The sequence below is a fragment of the Dama dama genome, chromosome 15 (genome assembly GCF_033118175.1).
Source record: "Dama dama isolate Ldn47 chromosome 15, ASM3311817v1, whole genome shotgun sequence".
NCBI lineage: Eukaryota > Metazoa > Chordata > Mammalia > Artiodactyla > Cervidae > Dama > Dama dama.
In genome coordinates, this window is record NC_083695.1 from 44,276,052 (window position 1) to 44,294,662 (window position 18,611).

Sequence of the window (18,611 nt, forward strand, 5' to 3'; positions counted from 1 at the left end):
CACATGTCCCTAAACAGTGACAAGTAGGCCTGATCTCTTTTGATATTGTTGGCTTTTGACTGATCACTTTTTTTTTACTTTCTGGCTTTAGTCACATGAGGCTAAAGGTGACGAGCTTTTTGAGGTTTTTTGTTTTGTTTATTTTGCTAGGTTAACAGGTATCTCATAGAGGTTTTAATTTATTTTTCCTTTAATTCCAAGTGAGGATCATTTTTCTGGCATTTTATATTTCTTTAAATATTAATCACCTCTGTGGATAATATCAGTTGATCATCTTAATTGTTGTTGTTCAGTCACTAAGTTGTGTCCAACTCTTTGCAGGCCCATGGACTGCAGCACGCCAGGCTTCCCTGTCCTTCACTGTCTCCCAGAGTTTACTCAGACTCATGTCCATTGAGTTGGTGATGCCATCCAACCATCTCATCCTCTGTTGCCCCCTTCTTCTCCTGCCCTGAATCTTTCCCAGCATCAGGGTCTTTTCCAGTGAGTCAGCACTTTGCATCAGATGATCAAAGTGTTGGAGCCTCAGCTTCAACATCAGTCCTTCCAATGGATATTCAGGGTTGATTTCCTTTAGGATTGACTGGTTTGATCTCCTTTGGTTGCCTCAGATGGTAAAGAATCTCCCTGCAATGCAGGAGACCTGGGTTCAATCCCCGGGTTGGAAAGATCACCTGGAGAAGGGAGTGGCTACCCACTCTAGTATTCTTGCCTAGAGAATCCCATGGACAGAGTCATCTGGTGGGCTACAGTCCATGGAGCTGCAAAGAGTGGGACACAACTGAGCGACTAAGCAAACACACACATTGATCACCTTTATTGTGAATATATTCTGTATGCCATTAATTGAATTTAATTTAACTTGAGTTTATTCCATGTTCCTCTTTGGAAGTCTTTACTTTAATAATAGTTCAACCCATCTATACCTCTTTGGGCTTCCCTGATATCTCAGTTGGTAAAGAATCTGCCTGCATTGCAGGAAACCCCGGTTCAATTCCTAGGTTGGGAAGAGCTGCTGGAGAAGGGATAGGCTACCCACCCCAGTATTCTTGGGCTTCCTTTATGTCTCAGCTGGTAAACAATCCGCCTGCAATGAGGGAGACCTGGGTTCCATGCCTGGGTTGGGAAGATCCCCTGGAGAAGGGGAAGGCTATCCACTCCAGTATTCTGGCCTGGGGAATTCCATGGACTGTATAGTCAATGGGGTTACAAAGAGTCAGACATAACTGGGTGTAAATGCTGTGCATATACTGCTTTAGTTGTGAGGAGAAGCTGGCTGTTGCCTTCTCTCCCATCTGTCTGTGACAGTGCTTTGTCTTAAAAGGATGGCTGAAATCTTTTGCTCATGTCCCCCTCTCTCCTGGACTGTTTCATGCCTATCTGTTTTCTGTCTCAGGTCTGCCACGTGAATCTTGAGGGGCAGCCATTCTACTCCAAGAAGGACAAACCCCTGTGCAAGAAGCATGCACACGCTATCAACGTGTAGGGAACCCAGGGCATCTGATACGGACGGGCAGGGAGCTGCTCCTGCTGCTGCAACAAACCATTGAAGGAGGCTGATGTTTCTTTTTTGGGGGGAAAGGGAGAAGACAGGAAGCGACTGAGCCCTTTTGAAGTATAATTTTAGTCCTTTCTTCTGCACACAGATCGTGTATTTGCATAGTTCAGACTAGAAGCCAAATGAAGATTCCTGAACCAAGCTAGTAATTAATCCAAGACTGGAATTGTACTTCAAACGTTGAAGACAGAATTCCAGGAACTCAAAAGTGAAAAAGAAAAAGTCACTTTTCCAAAGCGATACACTTCCCTGAGGTCACCAGAGCAGGGACAGAGCTCAGAGCAGTTATGGAGAATCTGAAGCTTTCTGTGGAGTTCTTTAGAGCTCCTCTGACAAACAAAATGAAGTGCCAAACAGTTCTCACTGCAGGGTATTTTTAGAGCCATAGCTGAGAGCTTGTTAGCTAAGACCGATTGGGCCTTCCTCACCAAAAAAGGAAGTGTTATTCCATTCCTCGCGTCATGGAGCTACCTCGGCGCATCAGACTTCAGACCTTGCACGGGCTTGAACATTTTCACGGGAGCCCAGACATTGGAGGGATGTCTTCTGGAAGCCTCTGGGCAATCGACAGGGCTTCGGGAAAGGATCGGGCTCACGCTGCAGACAGCTGAGGGAAAGAAAGGCTCTTCTGCCACCCTCTTTTAGCCTGAAACAGCCAATGTCCCCAGAAAGCTTAGCTTCTTTTTGACTTGTGGTGGGCAAGTGGAATTGGGTTTTTCTCCAGTTTTGCTTTGCTGTGTGTGAGAGATTGCACAATAACTCTGGGCTGTGTTTGGCCCCTATTTGGCTTCATGAGGTTCATTAGCATGAATGTCTAGTCTTGTGCATGTATTTCACTCCCAATCCTATGAGTGCTCACTGCTGAAGTCCTCTTCAACATCCCTTCCCTCAACAGGCTTAATGACCTGCAGAAAAGAAGAGAGACAGTGTTTGAAACAGGATGGCAGAACAGGCTGAGGACATGCCCTAACTCCGGGTGGGAAAGAGAAACCTTCCTTTCTGCCAGCCTCAGTTAAGAACACTCGAGCTGGCAGGACCTTCCACTTCAGAGCTGCTCCATCATTCTTGTGTCTTCCTTTAAATGCAGCACATTGATTGTATACAATTGTGTTGCCTGCTGGAAGGGAAAGATGGCCTGATATAGACACGTCTGCCATTTTGGCTAGTATTTTGAAAAAAGTATGAGCTGAGTTGACCTAGCAATTGTTTAAGCATTTATTGAAATAGACTTGGATCTTCAAACTTCTTTAAAGTATTAGTGATAGTTTGAGTTAAGTAAGCATTTTAAAGCTGTTTGGTGATAAAGAGAGAAGCTTAGTTTTTGAGGTTGGAAATGGTTATCGTCTCTCCCTTTTAGGAAGCGCTGTTATGCTCACTGAACGCAGCATCAAAGGAGGCGGTTTGAGTGGATGTTTCTCACTTGAGCACAATATTTAGGCCATCTTCCAATCACCGCTACCCTCTCCTCACTCCTGTTTTGGATTTTCTCTTTGCACGTTTGAAATGTTTATGAGAATGCATTAGACTACTTTTTCTTCTGAGAACTGAGGCTTCCAGGGGACTGCCTTTCTACCTGAGGGAGAAAGAAGCAGCTAGATATGTCTCTAACAGAAGGCCCGTGTTTTTTTTTTTTTCCAAGAGTGAAGCCACTAACGTCCCCCAGGGAACACCAGGAGGGAGGTAAATGTGCTCCTGCCATAGGGCCCTTCTTTAGCTTTGGTGCAGGGAGAAAGTGAATATAAAGCACCAGGCAGAGTAACATCTGCAGGGAGTGCCTGGAGATTTTTCAGGAGTTGCAAGCAAGCATTCTGTTATTTTTGGAAAGTTCAAATACACAGGGACAAGGAGGTTGCTGACTGTACAGAAAGGCTCTAGGCAGATTTTCTTAAAAAACAACAACAACAAAAAACTATTAAATTATCAGGGACTGGTGTCAAGGAAAGGGAATAAAGTTCCCTAGAGTTTTTTCCCGAAAAATATCATTTAAAAGATTTTACACATACACACACACAAGTGTGGCCATTAAAAAGCATATGATCATTAAAAAGAAAAGTGAAATCTCAAAGGTGAGCTTCATCATAGTCATTTATTGAAGCAGTTTTTCTACATTTCACAGCTAGTGTATATTCTGAGGGACTCTTATTTACCAAAACCCAAAATCAACAACAAAAACATTTTAAAGGTAGCAGGAAAAGGAGGTGATTTTTAATATGGTTCCCTCAGTGTTTTTAAGTTTGGCATAGTGTTGGGTTAAGGTTGTAGCTACTTCAGATTAACATCATGGATGTCCTACAACACCAAACACAAGTTTTAATAGTTCACGGTGAGGAGTACACTTTGGATCTACAGTTCTTGTCTCCTCATTGTTGACATTTATTTAACATTTATAAACATTAACTTTTTGCAACTGAGTGACTTATGTCTACAGTGTTTGTGTTAGGAATCTAGCTTTTATAATGTTAACTTTTCAACCCAAGTACTCTTGCTTTGGGATTTTTAATTTTAACATTTCAGAAGTGGAATATAGTGTGGTAAAAGTGTGCACAAAAATGTTTTGCATGGTTTTTTGTTTTTGGCCTGTGTGAATTCTTTTTAGCAAAATAAAACCCCAAACAGATGTGCAAATACAGATTTTTCTGTGTAAAGTTTTTTCATGTGATAACCAAAAGTAGGTTACTTCTCTATGACTGCAAATATAAGTTTGAGAGAAAACAAAATGCCCTAAGGAGAAAAAACAAATAACTCACTTGCTCTTTTGACTGTGTGGTCCAACAGCAGTTTGAACAAGAAGGACACATGAATAATACAGATGTTTTGCATACAAAGTGAATTTACCAGTAAATAATAACCTAAAGACCAGGTTTGGCCTTTTCCTTTTGGAAAGATTTATTTATTTAGCTATTTCGTATTTAGTTCTTTTTATTCTGTTCTAAATAACTTCATTTCTAGAAAAGTATATTTTCTTCCATGCCTTTTGTCTTAAAATAAGCTCAGAGTAACATCCCCTCATGGCATTTTTTTTAAGAATCATGAAGGCCCCTCTGAGGGGCCTTTAGCGCGACCAATTCATTCTTTTCTGAGATGTTCTGTTTCTAGGCATTACTTTAAAAGAAAAAGATATTTTTTATAACTTATTTGACTTTTAATACCTGAATCAAATTTTCAAATAGCTGTACAGTTACAAGTAGAAATAAAATCTTATTTTAGTACTTTTTAAAGCTTTAGCAATTTTTCAAATAGATGATGGAGAAAAAAAGATTCATAGGCACAGAATTTAAAGTTGGAAAGAATCCAAGAGATCACCTGGGTATTTTCTAGATGTAAGAACTGAGTCTTGGAAAGGGGAAGTGGCTTCCCAGCATGTACACAACCAGCTAGGGAGGCAGCCAGGTGCCATGAAATAAACATGGACTTTGATATTGTAAGACCAGTGTTTAGATCAAGGCTGATCTAATACCACAAGTGTGGTATCCGAAGACTCTCTCTAAGCCTGCCTATCTACCTGAAAATGAAGCTATTAATATAACACCTGCATTTTATTTCGAGAGCCAAATACAGTAACTTTGGGAAGAAAATTTCAATGCAAATGTTAGTTATTATTATCAGCAATAGAGTGGGGTCAGAACTCCTCGCTTCTACATCATTTTTTATTTTTTATTTTTATTTTTTGCATCATTTTTTAAACTCCAGTTTGTTCATCCAGAAAAAATATACTGGGAAAGCCAGCAGCAAGAATAAATATTACACAAATATCCCAGAAGTATGAACCATGTGAATCAGAATTTGGTAGTATTACCTGATACCAGAATTTCTTCCCTCTTCACTGAGGAATTGTGGACCAAATAAAAATTGCTTGTTCTACACCTCACAAAATCAGCATTACCCTGATACCAAAACTAGACAAAGACACCACAGAAGAGCAAAATTGTAGGTCAATATTTTTGATGAACACAGATGCAAAAATCCTTAAAAAAAAATCAGCAAACCAAATCCAACAACATAAAAGGATCATACGCTGCAATCAAGAATTTATTCAAGGGATACAGAGATGATTCAACATCCACAAATCAATCAGCATGATACATCCTTGATAAAATGAAGGCTAGAAATCATTCCATCATCTGAACAGATGCAGAGAAAGCATTTTCCAAAATTCAGTACCCATTTGTAAGAAAAATTCTCAACAAAGCAGGTATACAGGAACATTCCTCAGCATAATAAAGGCCATATCTGGTAAATTGTATGTCTCATAAGGGATTAATATCCAGAATGCATGCAGAACTGATACAACTCAACAACAAGAAGCCAGACAACCTGATTAAAGAATGGGCAGAGGATCTGAATAACTATTTTTCCAAAGAAGACATTTAGATGGCCAACAGACACATGAAAAGATATGCATCACTAATTATTAGGAAAATACAATTCAAAGCTACAGTGAGATATCATCTCATACCTGGGAGAATGGCTTTTATGGAAAAGACAAGAAATAATAAATGCTGGTGAGGATGTGGAGAAAATGAAACACTTATACACTGCTGGTGGTACTATAAATTGGTATAGCCACCGTGGAGAACAGTATTCCTCCAAAAATTAAAAATAGAACTACAGTATGAGCCAGCTATTTTACTTCTGAGTATGTATCCAAAGAACACAGAAAACCTAATTTGAAAGATACATGCACTCCTACGTTCGTAGCAGCATTATTTTTGTTTTCATTACTGCAGCTTTTTAAAAAAACTTGTATTGATGTATAGGTGATTTAAAATGTTGTGTTAGTTTCTGATGTACAGCAATGTGACTCAGTGATCCCTTACACACTTAAAGCTATTGACAACTTGGGCAGTATATCTTTTTTAGTAGTCTTTATTTTTAGAGCAGTTTTAAGTGAAAGTGAAAGTTGCTCAGTCGTGTCCGACTCTTTGCAACCCCATGGACTGTATAGTCCATTGAATTCTCTAGGCTGGAATACCGGAGTGGGGAGCCTTTCCCTTCTCCAGGGGGATCTTCCCAGCCCAGGTCTCCCGCATTGCTGGCGGATTCTTTACTAGCTAAGCCACAAGGGAAACCCAAGAATACTGGAGTGGGTAGCCTATTCCTTCTCCAGCGGATCTTCCCAACCCAGGAATCGAACCAGAGTCTCCTGCATTGCAGGCGGATTCTTTACCAGCTGAGCTATCAGGGAAGCCCCTGAGCAGTTTTGGGTTCATAGCAAAATTGAGCAGAAGGTATACAGATTTCCCATATGGTCCCTGCCCCCACTCAGGCATAGCCTCCCCCATTTTCAGCATCCTCCACCAGAATCTACATTTGTCATAATCAGTGAACCTACATGGACACATCCATATCACCCAGAGTCAGTAGTTTATATTAAGGTTCACTCTTGGTATTGCACATTATATGGGTTTGAACAAATGTATTATGACATGTATCCACCATTATAATATCCTATATAGTTGCCTAAGAATTCACTGTGCTCCACTTACTCATCCCTCCCCCTCTTAACCCTTGACAACCACCCATCTTTTTATTGTCTCTATAGTTTTTCCTTTTCCAAAATGTCATATGGTAGGAATCATATAGTCTGTAGCCTTTTCAGACTGACTTCTTTGACTTAGCAATATACATTTCATTTTCCTCCATATTTTTCCATGGCTTGATATCTCATGTCTTTTTAACATTGAATAATATTTCAGAATTATTACTTTTTACTCCACGAACACTCACTGAATTGCTAATCTCTGTTGTAGGGATGGAAGATGACAGTACAGACAAGGTTCCTGCTTTCATAAAGCTTACCCACTAAAGGGAAGAGACCAACAGTAAACACATAGCATATAATCAGTACAAATTGAAATAGTGAGTGCTACAGGAAAAGAAAGCAATATATTGGGGGCTGGCATAAGCTACTTTTGGTCAAGTAGTCAGTGAAGACCTGGCTGCGAAGTGATACTTGGGCTGAGGTCTGAATGATGAAAAGGAGCCAACCACACCAAAATTGGAGGTTGAGGGGGAAAGAAACATGGAGGCTTCCAGGGTACAGCTTTGGCACAATGAAGGAACAGGGCTTGAGACAGAGGTAAGGAACGAGCAGCAGGAGAGGTGGCAAAGAGCACAGAGGGCCTTGTAAGCTATGGTTAAATCAGGGTAGACAATGTTTTCATATACCTGCTGGTTGCAAAGAGTTAATATTTGACTCTATTAGTGAAGGAGGTCCCCTTTTGTTGGAATCCATTTTATTTTCCTTATAAAGCTTTTGAAAAAAGTATCAAAGCTATTCATCAAGTAGCTCTGGATGAGTCTGGCAGAAGGTTGTATGCAAGCACTTCTCTGGTGGTCCAGTGTTAGGACTGTACTTCTGTTGCAGGGGGCCTGGGTTTGATCCCTGGTCAGGGAAGTAGGATCCCGCAAGCCCCATAGTGCGGCAAGATTCAAAAAGAAAGGTTGTATGCAGTTGTCTAAAGTCTGGGAAACATTAGTTCTGTGTGGATACAGCACAGTATTGTTTTCTGAAATCTGGGAAACACAGACCTGTCTTTGTATATATACTCACACAAACTATACACACCCACATTGTGTTTTACTTAATTGGAATCATACTATGCATACTGTTCTGAAATTTGCTTTCTTTTTAAAACAATGTATTTTTTAAAACTATGAACTTCACTAATGCAATCCTACTTAATCTCTATAAAATACATTTTGAAGATTATCTGACTAATAATGAGAAACCTGTATGCAGGTCAGGAAGCAACAGTTATAACTGAATATGGAACAACAGACTGGTTCCAAATAGGAAAAGGAGTGAAGAAGAACTAAAGAGCCTCTTGATGAAAGTGAAAGAGGAGAGTGCAAAAGTTGGCTTAAAGCTCAACATTCAGAAAAGTAAGATCATGGCATCTGGTCCCATCACTTCATGGCAAATAGATGGGGAAACAGTGGAAACAGTGGCTGACTTTATTTTGGGGGGCTCCAAAATCACTGCAGATGGTGATTGTAGCCATGAAATTAAAAGATGCTTACTCCTTGGAAGGAAAGTTATGACCAACCTAGACAGCATATTAAAAAGCAGAGACATTACTTTGCCAACAAAGGTCCGTCTAGTCAAGGCTATGGTTTTTCCAGTGGCCATGTATGGATGTGAGAGTTGGACCATAAAGAAAGCTGAGCGCTGAAGAATTGATGCTTTTGAATTGTGGTACTGGAGAAGATTCTTGAGAGTCCAACCAGTCCATCCTAAAGGAGATCAGTCCTGGGTGTTCATTGGAAGGACTGATGTTGAAGCTGAAACTCCAATACTTTGGCCACCTGGTGCGAAGAGCTGACTCATTTGAAAAGACCCTGATGCTTGGAAAGATTGAGGGCAGGAGGAGAAGGGGATGACAGAGGATGAGCTGGTTGGATGGCATCACCGACTCAATGGACATGAGTTTGGGTGAACTCCGGGAGTTGGTGATGGACAGGGAGGCCTGGCGTGCTGTGGTTCATGGGGTCGCAAAGAGTTGGACATGACTGAGCGACTGAACTGAACTGACTAATAATGATCATGAGAACTCTATCTACAGTTAGGCATTAGATTGGAGACATTAGGAACAGAAATGCAAAAGGATGCCATCATTGTTATTTACTTGGGATCCATGTTCCTTTTCTCACGAACTAATTCTATTTTTTAAAAAACCCAAAATATCTTAATAAAATTCTTAAAGGATATGCCTTATAGTACAGGGAAATATATTCAATCTCTTGTAATAACCTATAATGGAAAAGAATCTGAAAAAGAATATGTACACATAAACCTGGATCACTTTGCTGTATACCTGAAACACTGAAATTCAACTATACTTCAGTTAAACATTTTTAATGTTAAAAAAAAAAGAAAATTCTTAACAGACTACCTTTCCATGTCAGTTATCCCCTGACCCCTCTCTAGTACCAAGTCTATCAATGCATAAAAATAGGTATAAAAAGACCATTTCAAAATAGTTTTTAGATTCAGGGGAGAAGTCAGCTAATAGAGGTTTTATATTTTTATTTCTAGTGAAGCACTTGGGAATGCTAGAGGGTCCCAGCATTTGTGGAAGGAAATTGGTACAAGGTGTTCAATAGGTTCCTGAAAGAGAAGATAGACTGCAGTTATTGAGGGTGAGTCTACCTCTCATGGAGTCTTTGTGACAGAGGCCCCTGCACACTCTTCTCCTGTACTTATGACTTTCTGGTGAGCTGTAGGGTAGGGAGACATTAGAGAAAGGTAGCTTCAGGTTTTTTGGAGTCATCCTTAAAAAGAATATAAAATTTCAAACACAAAATAAATTACAAAACTGAGTATTCGTTTAGAATGAGAAGAAAGAATCAAATTCCTGGAATCACGGCTCTCTAGGTCTCTTTCTTCTGAAATGTCTTAGGCAACTTATCAGAAAAGCTTACATAAGAATGCTCCCTGATTACACCCTGACTTCCCTTCTCAACCTAGAACATTTTAAGCAACTCTCAGCATAAACAGGGGCCTTTGATTGTGAGGGCCCCTGAAGCTTAAGCGTCATTAGTTTTCTGGGTAAAGTTACTCTGGACCCAGACCAATAGAATGAAGGACACAGCCATTTGGGGATCCCGACTCCCTCCCTGGCTCATTCTCTAAGTTAGGAATTGGCAACTTTGCCCAGGACCCAGTTTTGTCTGCAGAACCAGGATTAAGACATGCCTCAGAGTTGGAAAACAAATCAGATTACTTAGTGAGGCAAGGCTTGAAATGGGCCCTGACTCTGCAGCTCAAGCTCCTAATAGGTGGTTACCTTTCTCCACCTTCTAGTTGAATTATCTCTATCTTTTAAGTCCAGGTTTAATGTGACAGTCACTGGTCACTGAGACAGTAAGGAAACTGCTGGATGATATGGTAAATTAGGTTGGAAGTTCAGGAAGGAGGACCAGGGTGCTGTAGAAGAAGCCCCAGGCAGTGGCTCAGGTCCCTTTTGAGTTGCTTGGAATGACTGAAATAACCAAAATCATCTCTTTGTTTGTAGATTAATGATCAGAATTAATTAGTTATTAATTAGTCACTTTAGAGAAAACTAAAGAAGCTTTTTTGCATGTACCTTTTATGTGCCAAGTTCAGTTTACTTTGTGAATCTTTTCTCATTAAGCCTTAACCACCTACCAGGTTGGGAAGCCAAAAGTCTGATAGGTTAAATACTTTTCCCAGAAGTACAGCTAGAATTGTGTTCTCTCTAATAGGCACTCAATGTGAAGTCCTGTCAGTTAAACAATTTCAAAGTTGCTCACTTTGATGGAAAAACTATAGTTTCCCCAAAGTACTGGGAGAAGACAGAGAGTTGGTTGCAGCTCCACAAACATTTCTGGAGCCTCCACCTTGAGACAGGCCTCATGCTATGTAGCTAAGTTTTGTGATTCAGGGGCAAATGAGGTACAGTGCCTGCCCTAACAGAGCTCATAGTCTGCTGGAAGAAACAGATTAGTTACAGTGTAATTTCACTGTCATGTGGCAATAAGTGCTTCTGCAACTTCTCTGCAAAGAAAATCTAAAAGCAAAGGACGATAAGCACATGTCTTCTAGGAACCCTCTGCCATTGTGAAATTTCTTATATAATCTAATATCTTATCTTAAAAATATATACGTGCCCTTTGTTTTACTCATTATTAGATAAAATTGATGCTCTGGAGAAGATGCCTTATAACATCCTATACTCCATGCTCAATGCTAGGTACCCTGTTTTGAGAAGCAGAATGCAACGTAAACGATGAGGATAGAAACAAGCTTGGAGTGCCACGGGACTGCTTGGGAAGGCCACTTACTCAGCTTGGGAGTGGGTAGCAAAGGTTTTCTAGAGGAGGAAATTCCTGAGCTAAGGCTGGAGCAAAGAACTGGAACCCAGCCCAAGCTGAAGCAGAACTCATATACTAATTACTGAACTGCACTGGGCAGTATTTGAAGTAAGGCTCATTAAGAGTTTTACAGTTTGTTTTCCTTCCTCTTCAATAGAAACACCAGTGGACCAATCCCCTTCTAGAAGGAAAAGGAAAGGTAAGTAAAAATAATTGAGTGTTGATTTTATGCCAACAGTTTTCCAAATACTCTTGGTTAATTCTCATATCTGCCTCATTAAATCAATATAATTTATCCTCATTTTATAGGCGAAGAAACTGGGATTCAGGGTTGACAAACTCTGCCTAGGGTCAAAAATTAGGAAGTTCAGCCAGAATTCTGACTCCAAAGTTGGTGTTCTTATCCTGTTGCTTAGCTTGTTTCTGAAATGTCTCTCTACTGGGCGGATGCAGTGGTAGTCAAGAAAACAGTGAATTGGCTTCAGGTTTCAAGGACAAAAGGAAAGAAAAGCAGAGGCTTTTCATGTACTCTTGACCCTCTCCTTTGGTCATGGAAAGCTATGGAAAGGGACTTTTAGAATACTCCTCTGGCTGGCATCACAGCACCCTACCTCACCAAGCCAGATCTGCTGAATCTGGACTTGGAGAAGTAAGGGTTCATGGGACATCTTTTGGGAGTGTCCACTGAGGTCTGCTTATGCAGTTTATAATTTGCTGTAAACAGCTGGCTGTTCCTAATTAAACCTGTATGATCATGCCTGAACTTTTAGGAAACAAGGAATTCTTTTTTTATGGTTCTCTTTTCAATGGTAAAACTAGAGCCCTCTTCAGCTCCATAGGCCTCCTTAACCTGTTGAGCCTTGATTCTGAGACTCTGAAGTATAGTCTAGAAATATGTATATCCTGGCAAAATGCCCGACAAATACCTGGATGAGAAGATTGCTAGTGATCATGAGCCATCTCTTCCTGAGGGATGTTCTGTAATTCTATTTATCAGGGCTCTAGGGCATCCTAAACGCAAGTTCTCTGATGCTTTTCATGCTAGAAGAGAATGAAAAACTAACTAAAAACTGCTGGCTGAGTTTAATTTTTAAAGAAACAGTTGTTCAAAATGACTACTTCCTCTCTTAAGGCAGAGGTTGGATAAAACCACCTTAATTTGAAACTGGTGATAAATGAATGGGTTTAAGGATCTTAAATGTGATTTTTACTAATTAAGAAAGGAATAAAACCCCCAAAACACATATAAATATGAAGAAGAAAAAGGTAATCATAGTTCCTCTACCTGGAGATACCACAGACACTATTTGCATTTTTGTCAATTTTCTGCCATTAAGAAATATATATATATATATTTTTGTATGTGTGTGTGTGGTAAGAACACTTATTGAGTGTGTGTGTTAGTTAGTTGCTCAGTCGTATCCGACTCTGTGACCCCACAGACTGTAGGCTGTCAGGCTCCTTTGCCCATGGAATTCTCCAGGCAAGAATACTGGAGTGGGGAGCTACTTGCTCCTCCAGCGGATCTTCCCAGACCTTATGTAATTATACCAGGTGAGCAGCGGCCCCCCATTTCTGGTGCTCCACATGCTCGGAGAAACTCCTCGAGTAACAAACTACAGAAATGATCCTGAAAGTAGACTTTCTACCATTTGTTTTCCATGGTGACCACAGAAACATCAATTCAGGGTTCAGATACTATTCACAAGGCCTGAGGGGACCAGATCACAGTTTATAGCAACACTGTCCAATAGAACTTTCTGTGAAAATGGCCGTGTTCTATATCTTCCCTCTTCCAATATGGTAACCACTAACCTCATGTGGCTATTGAGCACTTAGTGAGCCAAGATTGAGAAACTGAACTTTAAATGTTGGTTTCCTTTTAACTAATTTAAAATGTACATAGTCACACTTAGCAAATGGCTGTTGTATACTGGACCATTCAGGTTTATCCAGAGGATTTATAATGAGTTACTTGCTGATCTCAAAGTGAACGGTGGGCAGGGATTGAAAATTGGCACTGAACATGCTGCCTCTGTCATTTCAAATAATAACAGAACTCAGAATATTTCTCAGCAATGAGAAATGCCACTCTAAGAAAAAGTACAGAGATGAGTTCACAATTAGTCTCAGAAAAGGAAGTCAGTCATTAGCTACCTTCTGACATCCTAGCAATTAACCAGTCTTGGGAGAAGAGCAGGTATCTCCAGAGAGGTGCCAAATAAATAGGAGATAAGAAACTATGAAAATGAGAAGCCACTTGGTCTTTCATCACAGGATAATCCAATGCATGTGAATTAATGGCAAAAGGCTCAATAATAGCTTTTGTGAGGAAACAGGAGCAGTGTACAGGATATCCTTTTTCCGCACTAAAGCACCCAATTCTTTCAATTTTATATACAGCGGAAGCAATTAATTGTACTAGAAAGAAACCCACAGCTGGCTTTTCCTGATGGCCCCACAAGCAACAAGGACTATTGTTCAGCTTCTGGGATAAATGTAAAGTCATTCTACTGCACTGTTGAAATTTTTCTGTTTTAGTTTGACTTTTCCAAGGATAAAAATATGTCCCTTCTCCTTGTCATCACACATTTTCAGAATAAGCAGCTGTCCAAAACTTAAATTTTTTATTTGTAATGTAATCCAAATACATTACATTGGCTGGATGCTAGTATTTCTTTTAAACTTTATGTGACTGAATCACAAGTTATTCATGTTTGTTTTATGTGTTTATATGCAGTTGAACTGTACTGTCTCTGCTCTTATGGTTAACTTTCACAGTGTGATTATTTGAGGATCGTGTATAACAAACAAATAAGTTATATGTGAAAACCCAGAAACTTAATATTTCAAACTACTGGACCATATGGTGGTGTTTTGCCTTTTAGATGCATTAAAACACACTATGTCTCATCAATTCTTAGATCCACACTTTTTGACATTTTATCACTTCTGAAATTAGGATGTCTTACAATTAATGATATGTCATAATTTAATTGGCAGTGTTTTTCTTTCCTAGTTGTACATAAAATAGTGTTGCTTATAATCAATGTTATCTTATTTTGATGAAATATGGTACATATATAAATTTTTGATTGGTATGATGTATTATTCTAAGTATAACAACAGAATAATTTTTGTTTTGAGCATTTGCACTGATGAAAATGAAATCAAAATGAAAATTTTGATTAATTACACATCCTATATGGGATTCTAATTGATTTAATTCTGACAAATATACATCTTGCCTCCTTCATTTTCCCCAAATGACCTGAAAGGTATATAATGTTATATAATAAAATATAATGTATTTTTGTAATATATAATGTTATGTAGAGGTATATATAATGTTAATAGTAAAAAAAAAAGGTGGTTCTTTAAGCAAGCCAGGGACTTGGCTCCCTGTATGCAATTGGAAGCTCTCTCATGGTGTTCCATGGGGCCAGGAGCAGGCTGTGCACTGTGCAACTCCAGGGAGCATCTTTCACAAGAAGCAGGATGGCACCTCTTGGAGTCCTGCAATGTAGCTGCCTGAGTGATCAGTGCAGTGACTACAGCAACTGTGCTAACAACAGGGGCAGGAGAGGGTAGAAGGGAAGAAGGAACAGGAGTACACTCTTTGACCCTGAGGGATAGAGCAGCACAGCAGGTGCATTGAGAAGTTAGTGACACCACCCCCCCACCACTAATTGCCTCTTGAAAACAGGGGCAAGAATTTTGACTATTACAATGGAATCCGCTTGCCAAGCAGGAGATGCAGGTTCTATCCCTGGGTCGGGAAGATCCCCTGGAGAAGGGAAATGGCAACCCACTCCAGCATTGTTGCCTGGGAAATCCCATGGACAGAGGAGCCTGGTGGGCTACAGTCCATGGAGCTGCAAAGAGTTGGACATGACTGAGCAACTAAACAGCAGCAGCAATGGTAGGTTCCAGCCTAAGGCTGCTATTTTGATACCTTGTGTATTTTGATACCTTCTATATTGTCCTTCCCCAGCCTGGCAGACTAGAAAACCCCTACTCATATGTAAGTGAATAAAGGTATGAAATAATATTTTGGAGAAAGACACAGGAATAGCTAAACTGTACCAGAAAAGTCAGTGATATAGACCATAGAGAGAAAAGCCCAAGAGGTTTAGGATGGAGCCATCAAAGATGAGTTCCTGCAAGAGGTGGTATTTGGGCATTGGAGGCAGGAGAATAGCATTAAAAGGAGAAACGAATGTGGCTCATTTCGTGGGAAGTGGAGACACCAATCTAGCAGAATACTAACAGACAGTAGTGGTCCTCACATTGTGATGAGTGTGGTGTCTCATCAAGTGAAACCTGGAAAAACTGAACAAGATCAGTTGAAAGTGGGAATGACCAATTAGGGTAGCTGGTATAATTTAGGCATACAATGAGGAAGACAGATTTTAAGGTGGGTAACAAACCAAATGTAAAACCTACATTTTAAAAGAAACAGTGACAGCTATTGATTATAGATTGGATAACTGATTTTATTTCCCCATGAGAGAATGGAGGAAGTTCTTTTTTTAAAGAGCACACAGAACTCCAAAACTTAATCATTATTTGTTGAAGAGATGTTAAATTTAAAGCCAGTAATAGGGAGTTCCCTGCTGGTCTAGTGGTTAGGATTCTGGGCTTTTACTATCATGGTCCCAGGTTTGATCCCTGGTTGGAGATTTTGGAAGCCATGCAGCATGGCCCAAAAAAAAAAAAAAAAAAAAGTATAGTCAGTGATACTTCTGTGCTACCATTACAGCATTTCTTAGACTCTCATTCTATCAAGGTAAGTGCTTTAAAATTAAGCCTCAAAAATACTAAAAACAAGCCCAAAAAATCAACCCTGCTTTTGTTGATAAAAATACAAGAAATAAGTGAGGGCCATCTATCAACAGAAAACAAAATGAATTAGCAACTGTCTTAAGGACAATATATCTTGACTTGGAAAGAAACATCAAGTAAAGAAATTATGTACACAACTTATTTTTATGAGATTTTAAGCTTTTAGGGGAAGGTATGTACTGGGCATTATAGTACATTTATTTATTCAGTAAATAGTGAACACATACTCGTGTGCCTGGCAGCAGGCTAGATCCTAGGGATATGATGGAGTGAGAAAAAGACAGCTCTTGTCCTCTAGAACTTTCTGTCCAGCACAGGGTTAGGTACCCCAAAATATGTGGTGGATAAACTAGTATGTCTATGCACATTGGAGGGACCACACTACACCTATATATTTAGATAACCATGTCAAGCACGTACAGTTGATATAGTATGGCTGTTAATGACACAGCATTCCTGATCCAAAATTATTATCTCCCCAGTTATCTCAGCTTGAATCTTTATCATGACACCTTGTCTTTCTTTGAATGGTCATTCACAAGGTAACCATACTCAGCTCCAGAAGCTAGGATTTCTGGACTACTAGTGCCAACAGAATTCTTGAATAGAATCAGTGTTTAGGAGTAGTAAGTAGAACTGGATATGGTTTATACATGTTCATATTAACAATATATATAAATATACATATATATATATATATATGCAAGCATCTATTACATTTTATTTTTAATGAGACAAAAACAAAGGCAACTGTATACATATATACCTATCTTTATGTATATCTGGTTAAAAAATAACATGTAGTTGGTTATAAACCCACTGCTCTCAGGACAGAGAAAGGCAGCGAGGTGAATTGCTGCAGGATAGGGAAGGACAGATTGACTGTGGGCTGAGTGAAGCTGGGGTGGGGAGGCCCCAGGTCCAGGTGTTGGGTGGGAGGACCTCAAGCCCTCTAGGTAGTATCTGATAGCTGGAGAACAGTGAGCAAACAACAGGTGGTAGTCCAGGAGACCAGCAAGCATCAAGATGTCCAACTTGAGGCAATGGGGGAAAGGAGACCTGATAGATGGATAGAATATGGACAGAGAAATTCTAGAAAATGAAGCTGAAGGCAAACAAGTATTACCATTAGGGGTATCAATCCGTACACAACAGAGTCTGTGTTGTAGGGCTGGGGCAGACTCCAGAGAGCAGAGTCCAGAGTCCAGACCGCAGGCAGAGAAAATCGAGTTCCACACAGGTTAAAAGGCCTGGGCTTCAGGAGCAAGAAAAGGGCTGTGAGTCAGTGCTTAGACAGGGGCCAAGGTTAGGACACCTTGGTGTAAGTAGCAGAGGCAGCAGGTGGCTGAGTCCTGGGCTTGGGACTGGAGCTTTGAGAAGAGTCTTCCTGCCAGGAGAGGATTGGGTTCTATGGTAAAGTGTGTACTGATAGAAGGGAGAGGTCAATTGAGACCATGGGCTAGGCAGGACCAAGTGGGGACTACTTTGTAGCAAGAGCTTCACTGAACCATCTTTTAATCATAAGAAACAAGTCCTTTGAAAGAGAAACGAAAATAGAAGTGGGAAAAATCAAGTTATGTACAAGTAAAAATAAAATGGGAAGTAAAATATTATACCAATACAAAGGAAAACACAAATTCAGATTTTTAAACTTTATTTTGTGCACTCAATTATATATATATATATATATATATAAAACCATCTTTTTTCTTAAATACAATTTCTGTTTTGGCTTGGTCCTTCTTAACCATGACCTTAACCAGGGTATTATTAACCAATAAAATGATGTAGTAGTGCCCATGCTGAATAATATAGCTGTTTCCTCTACTCTTCATAGCACTCTTACCTATTTAATATTGGGTTTGAAAACAACTAAAGCATCACTCTGCCAAGGGCATCCCTTCACTAATCCCTCCTTACTGAATTCTAATTTATCTCCATACCCATGATGACTTAGGGCTGCCTTTGCCTCATAAAGTCTTTATAGCAGGGAACTGACTTTGGATGGATAAACTTGGATTCGTCTATTCAACTAATACCTTCCCTGAAAGCAGACATGTCCATTTCACTGAAGATGGTATAACCCATAGGTTCCCTGACTCACCCTCACCTTTTCAACATAGTCCAGGCCACCCTCTAAAACTGGATACAGGGATTCCCTGGCAGTCCAGTGGTTAGGGTTCTGCACTGCAGGGGGCCCAGATTCCATCTGTGGTCAGGGAACTAGGATCCTGCAAACTGCACAGTGTGGCTAAAAGAAAATAGAAAATTAAATAAACAAACAAACTGGATTTTCATGACAAGGTTCAGAAATGCTTAAAGGAAATTCTGTCTTTATCTCATTCATTTAACAAATATTGAGCACTAGTTA

The 18,611-nt window shown here is 39.8% G+C and overlaps 1 protein-coding gene and 1 pseudogene across 5 annotated transcripts in view; one reads left to right on the plus strand and one right to left on the minus strand.

Annotated features, from left to right (window-relative positions):
• LDB3 (LIM domain binding 3) overlaps positions 1–2,310 on the plus strand; it is a 57,238-nt gene extending 54,928 nt beyond the window's left edge. For all 5 annotated transcript variants that reach the window (XM_061163047.1, XM_061163048.1, XM_061163050.1 and 2 more), the window contains one exon: positions 1,397–2,310. In XM_061163047.1, the coding sequence (XP_061019030.1) occupies positions 1,397–1,486 (90 nt within the window). In that variant the 3' untranslated portion in view covers positions 1,487–2,310. The remainder of the gene's footprint in view (positions 1–1,396) is intronic.
• Positions 2,311–12,966: 10,656 nt separating this feature from the next.
• Positions 12,967–13,041, minus strand: LOC133070818 (small nucleolar RNA U3; annotated as a pseudogene).
• Positions 13,042–18,611: the final 5,570 nt, after the last annotated feature.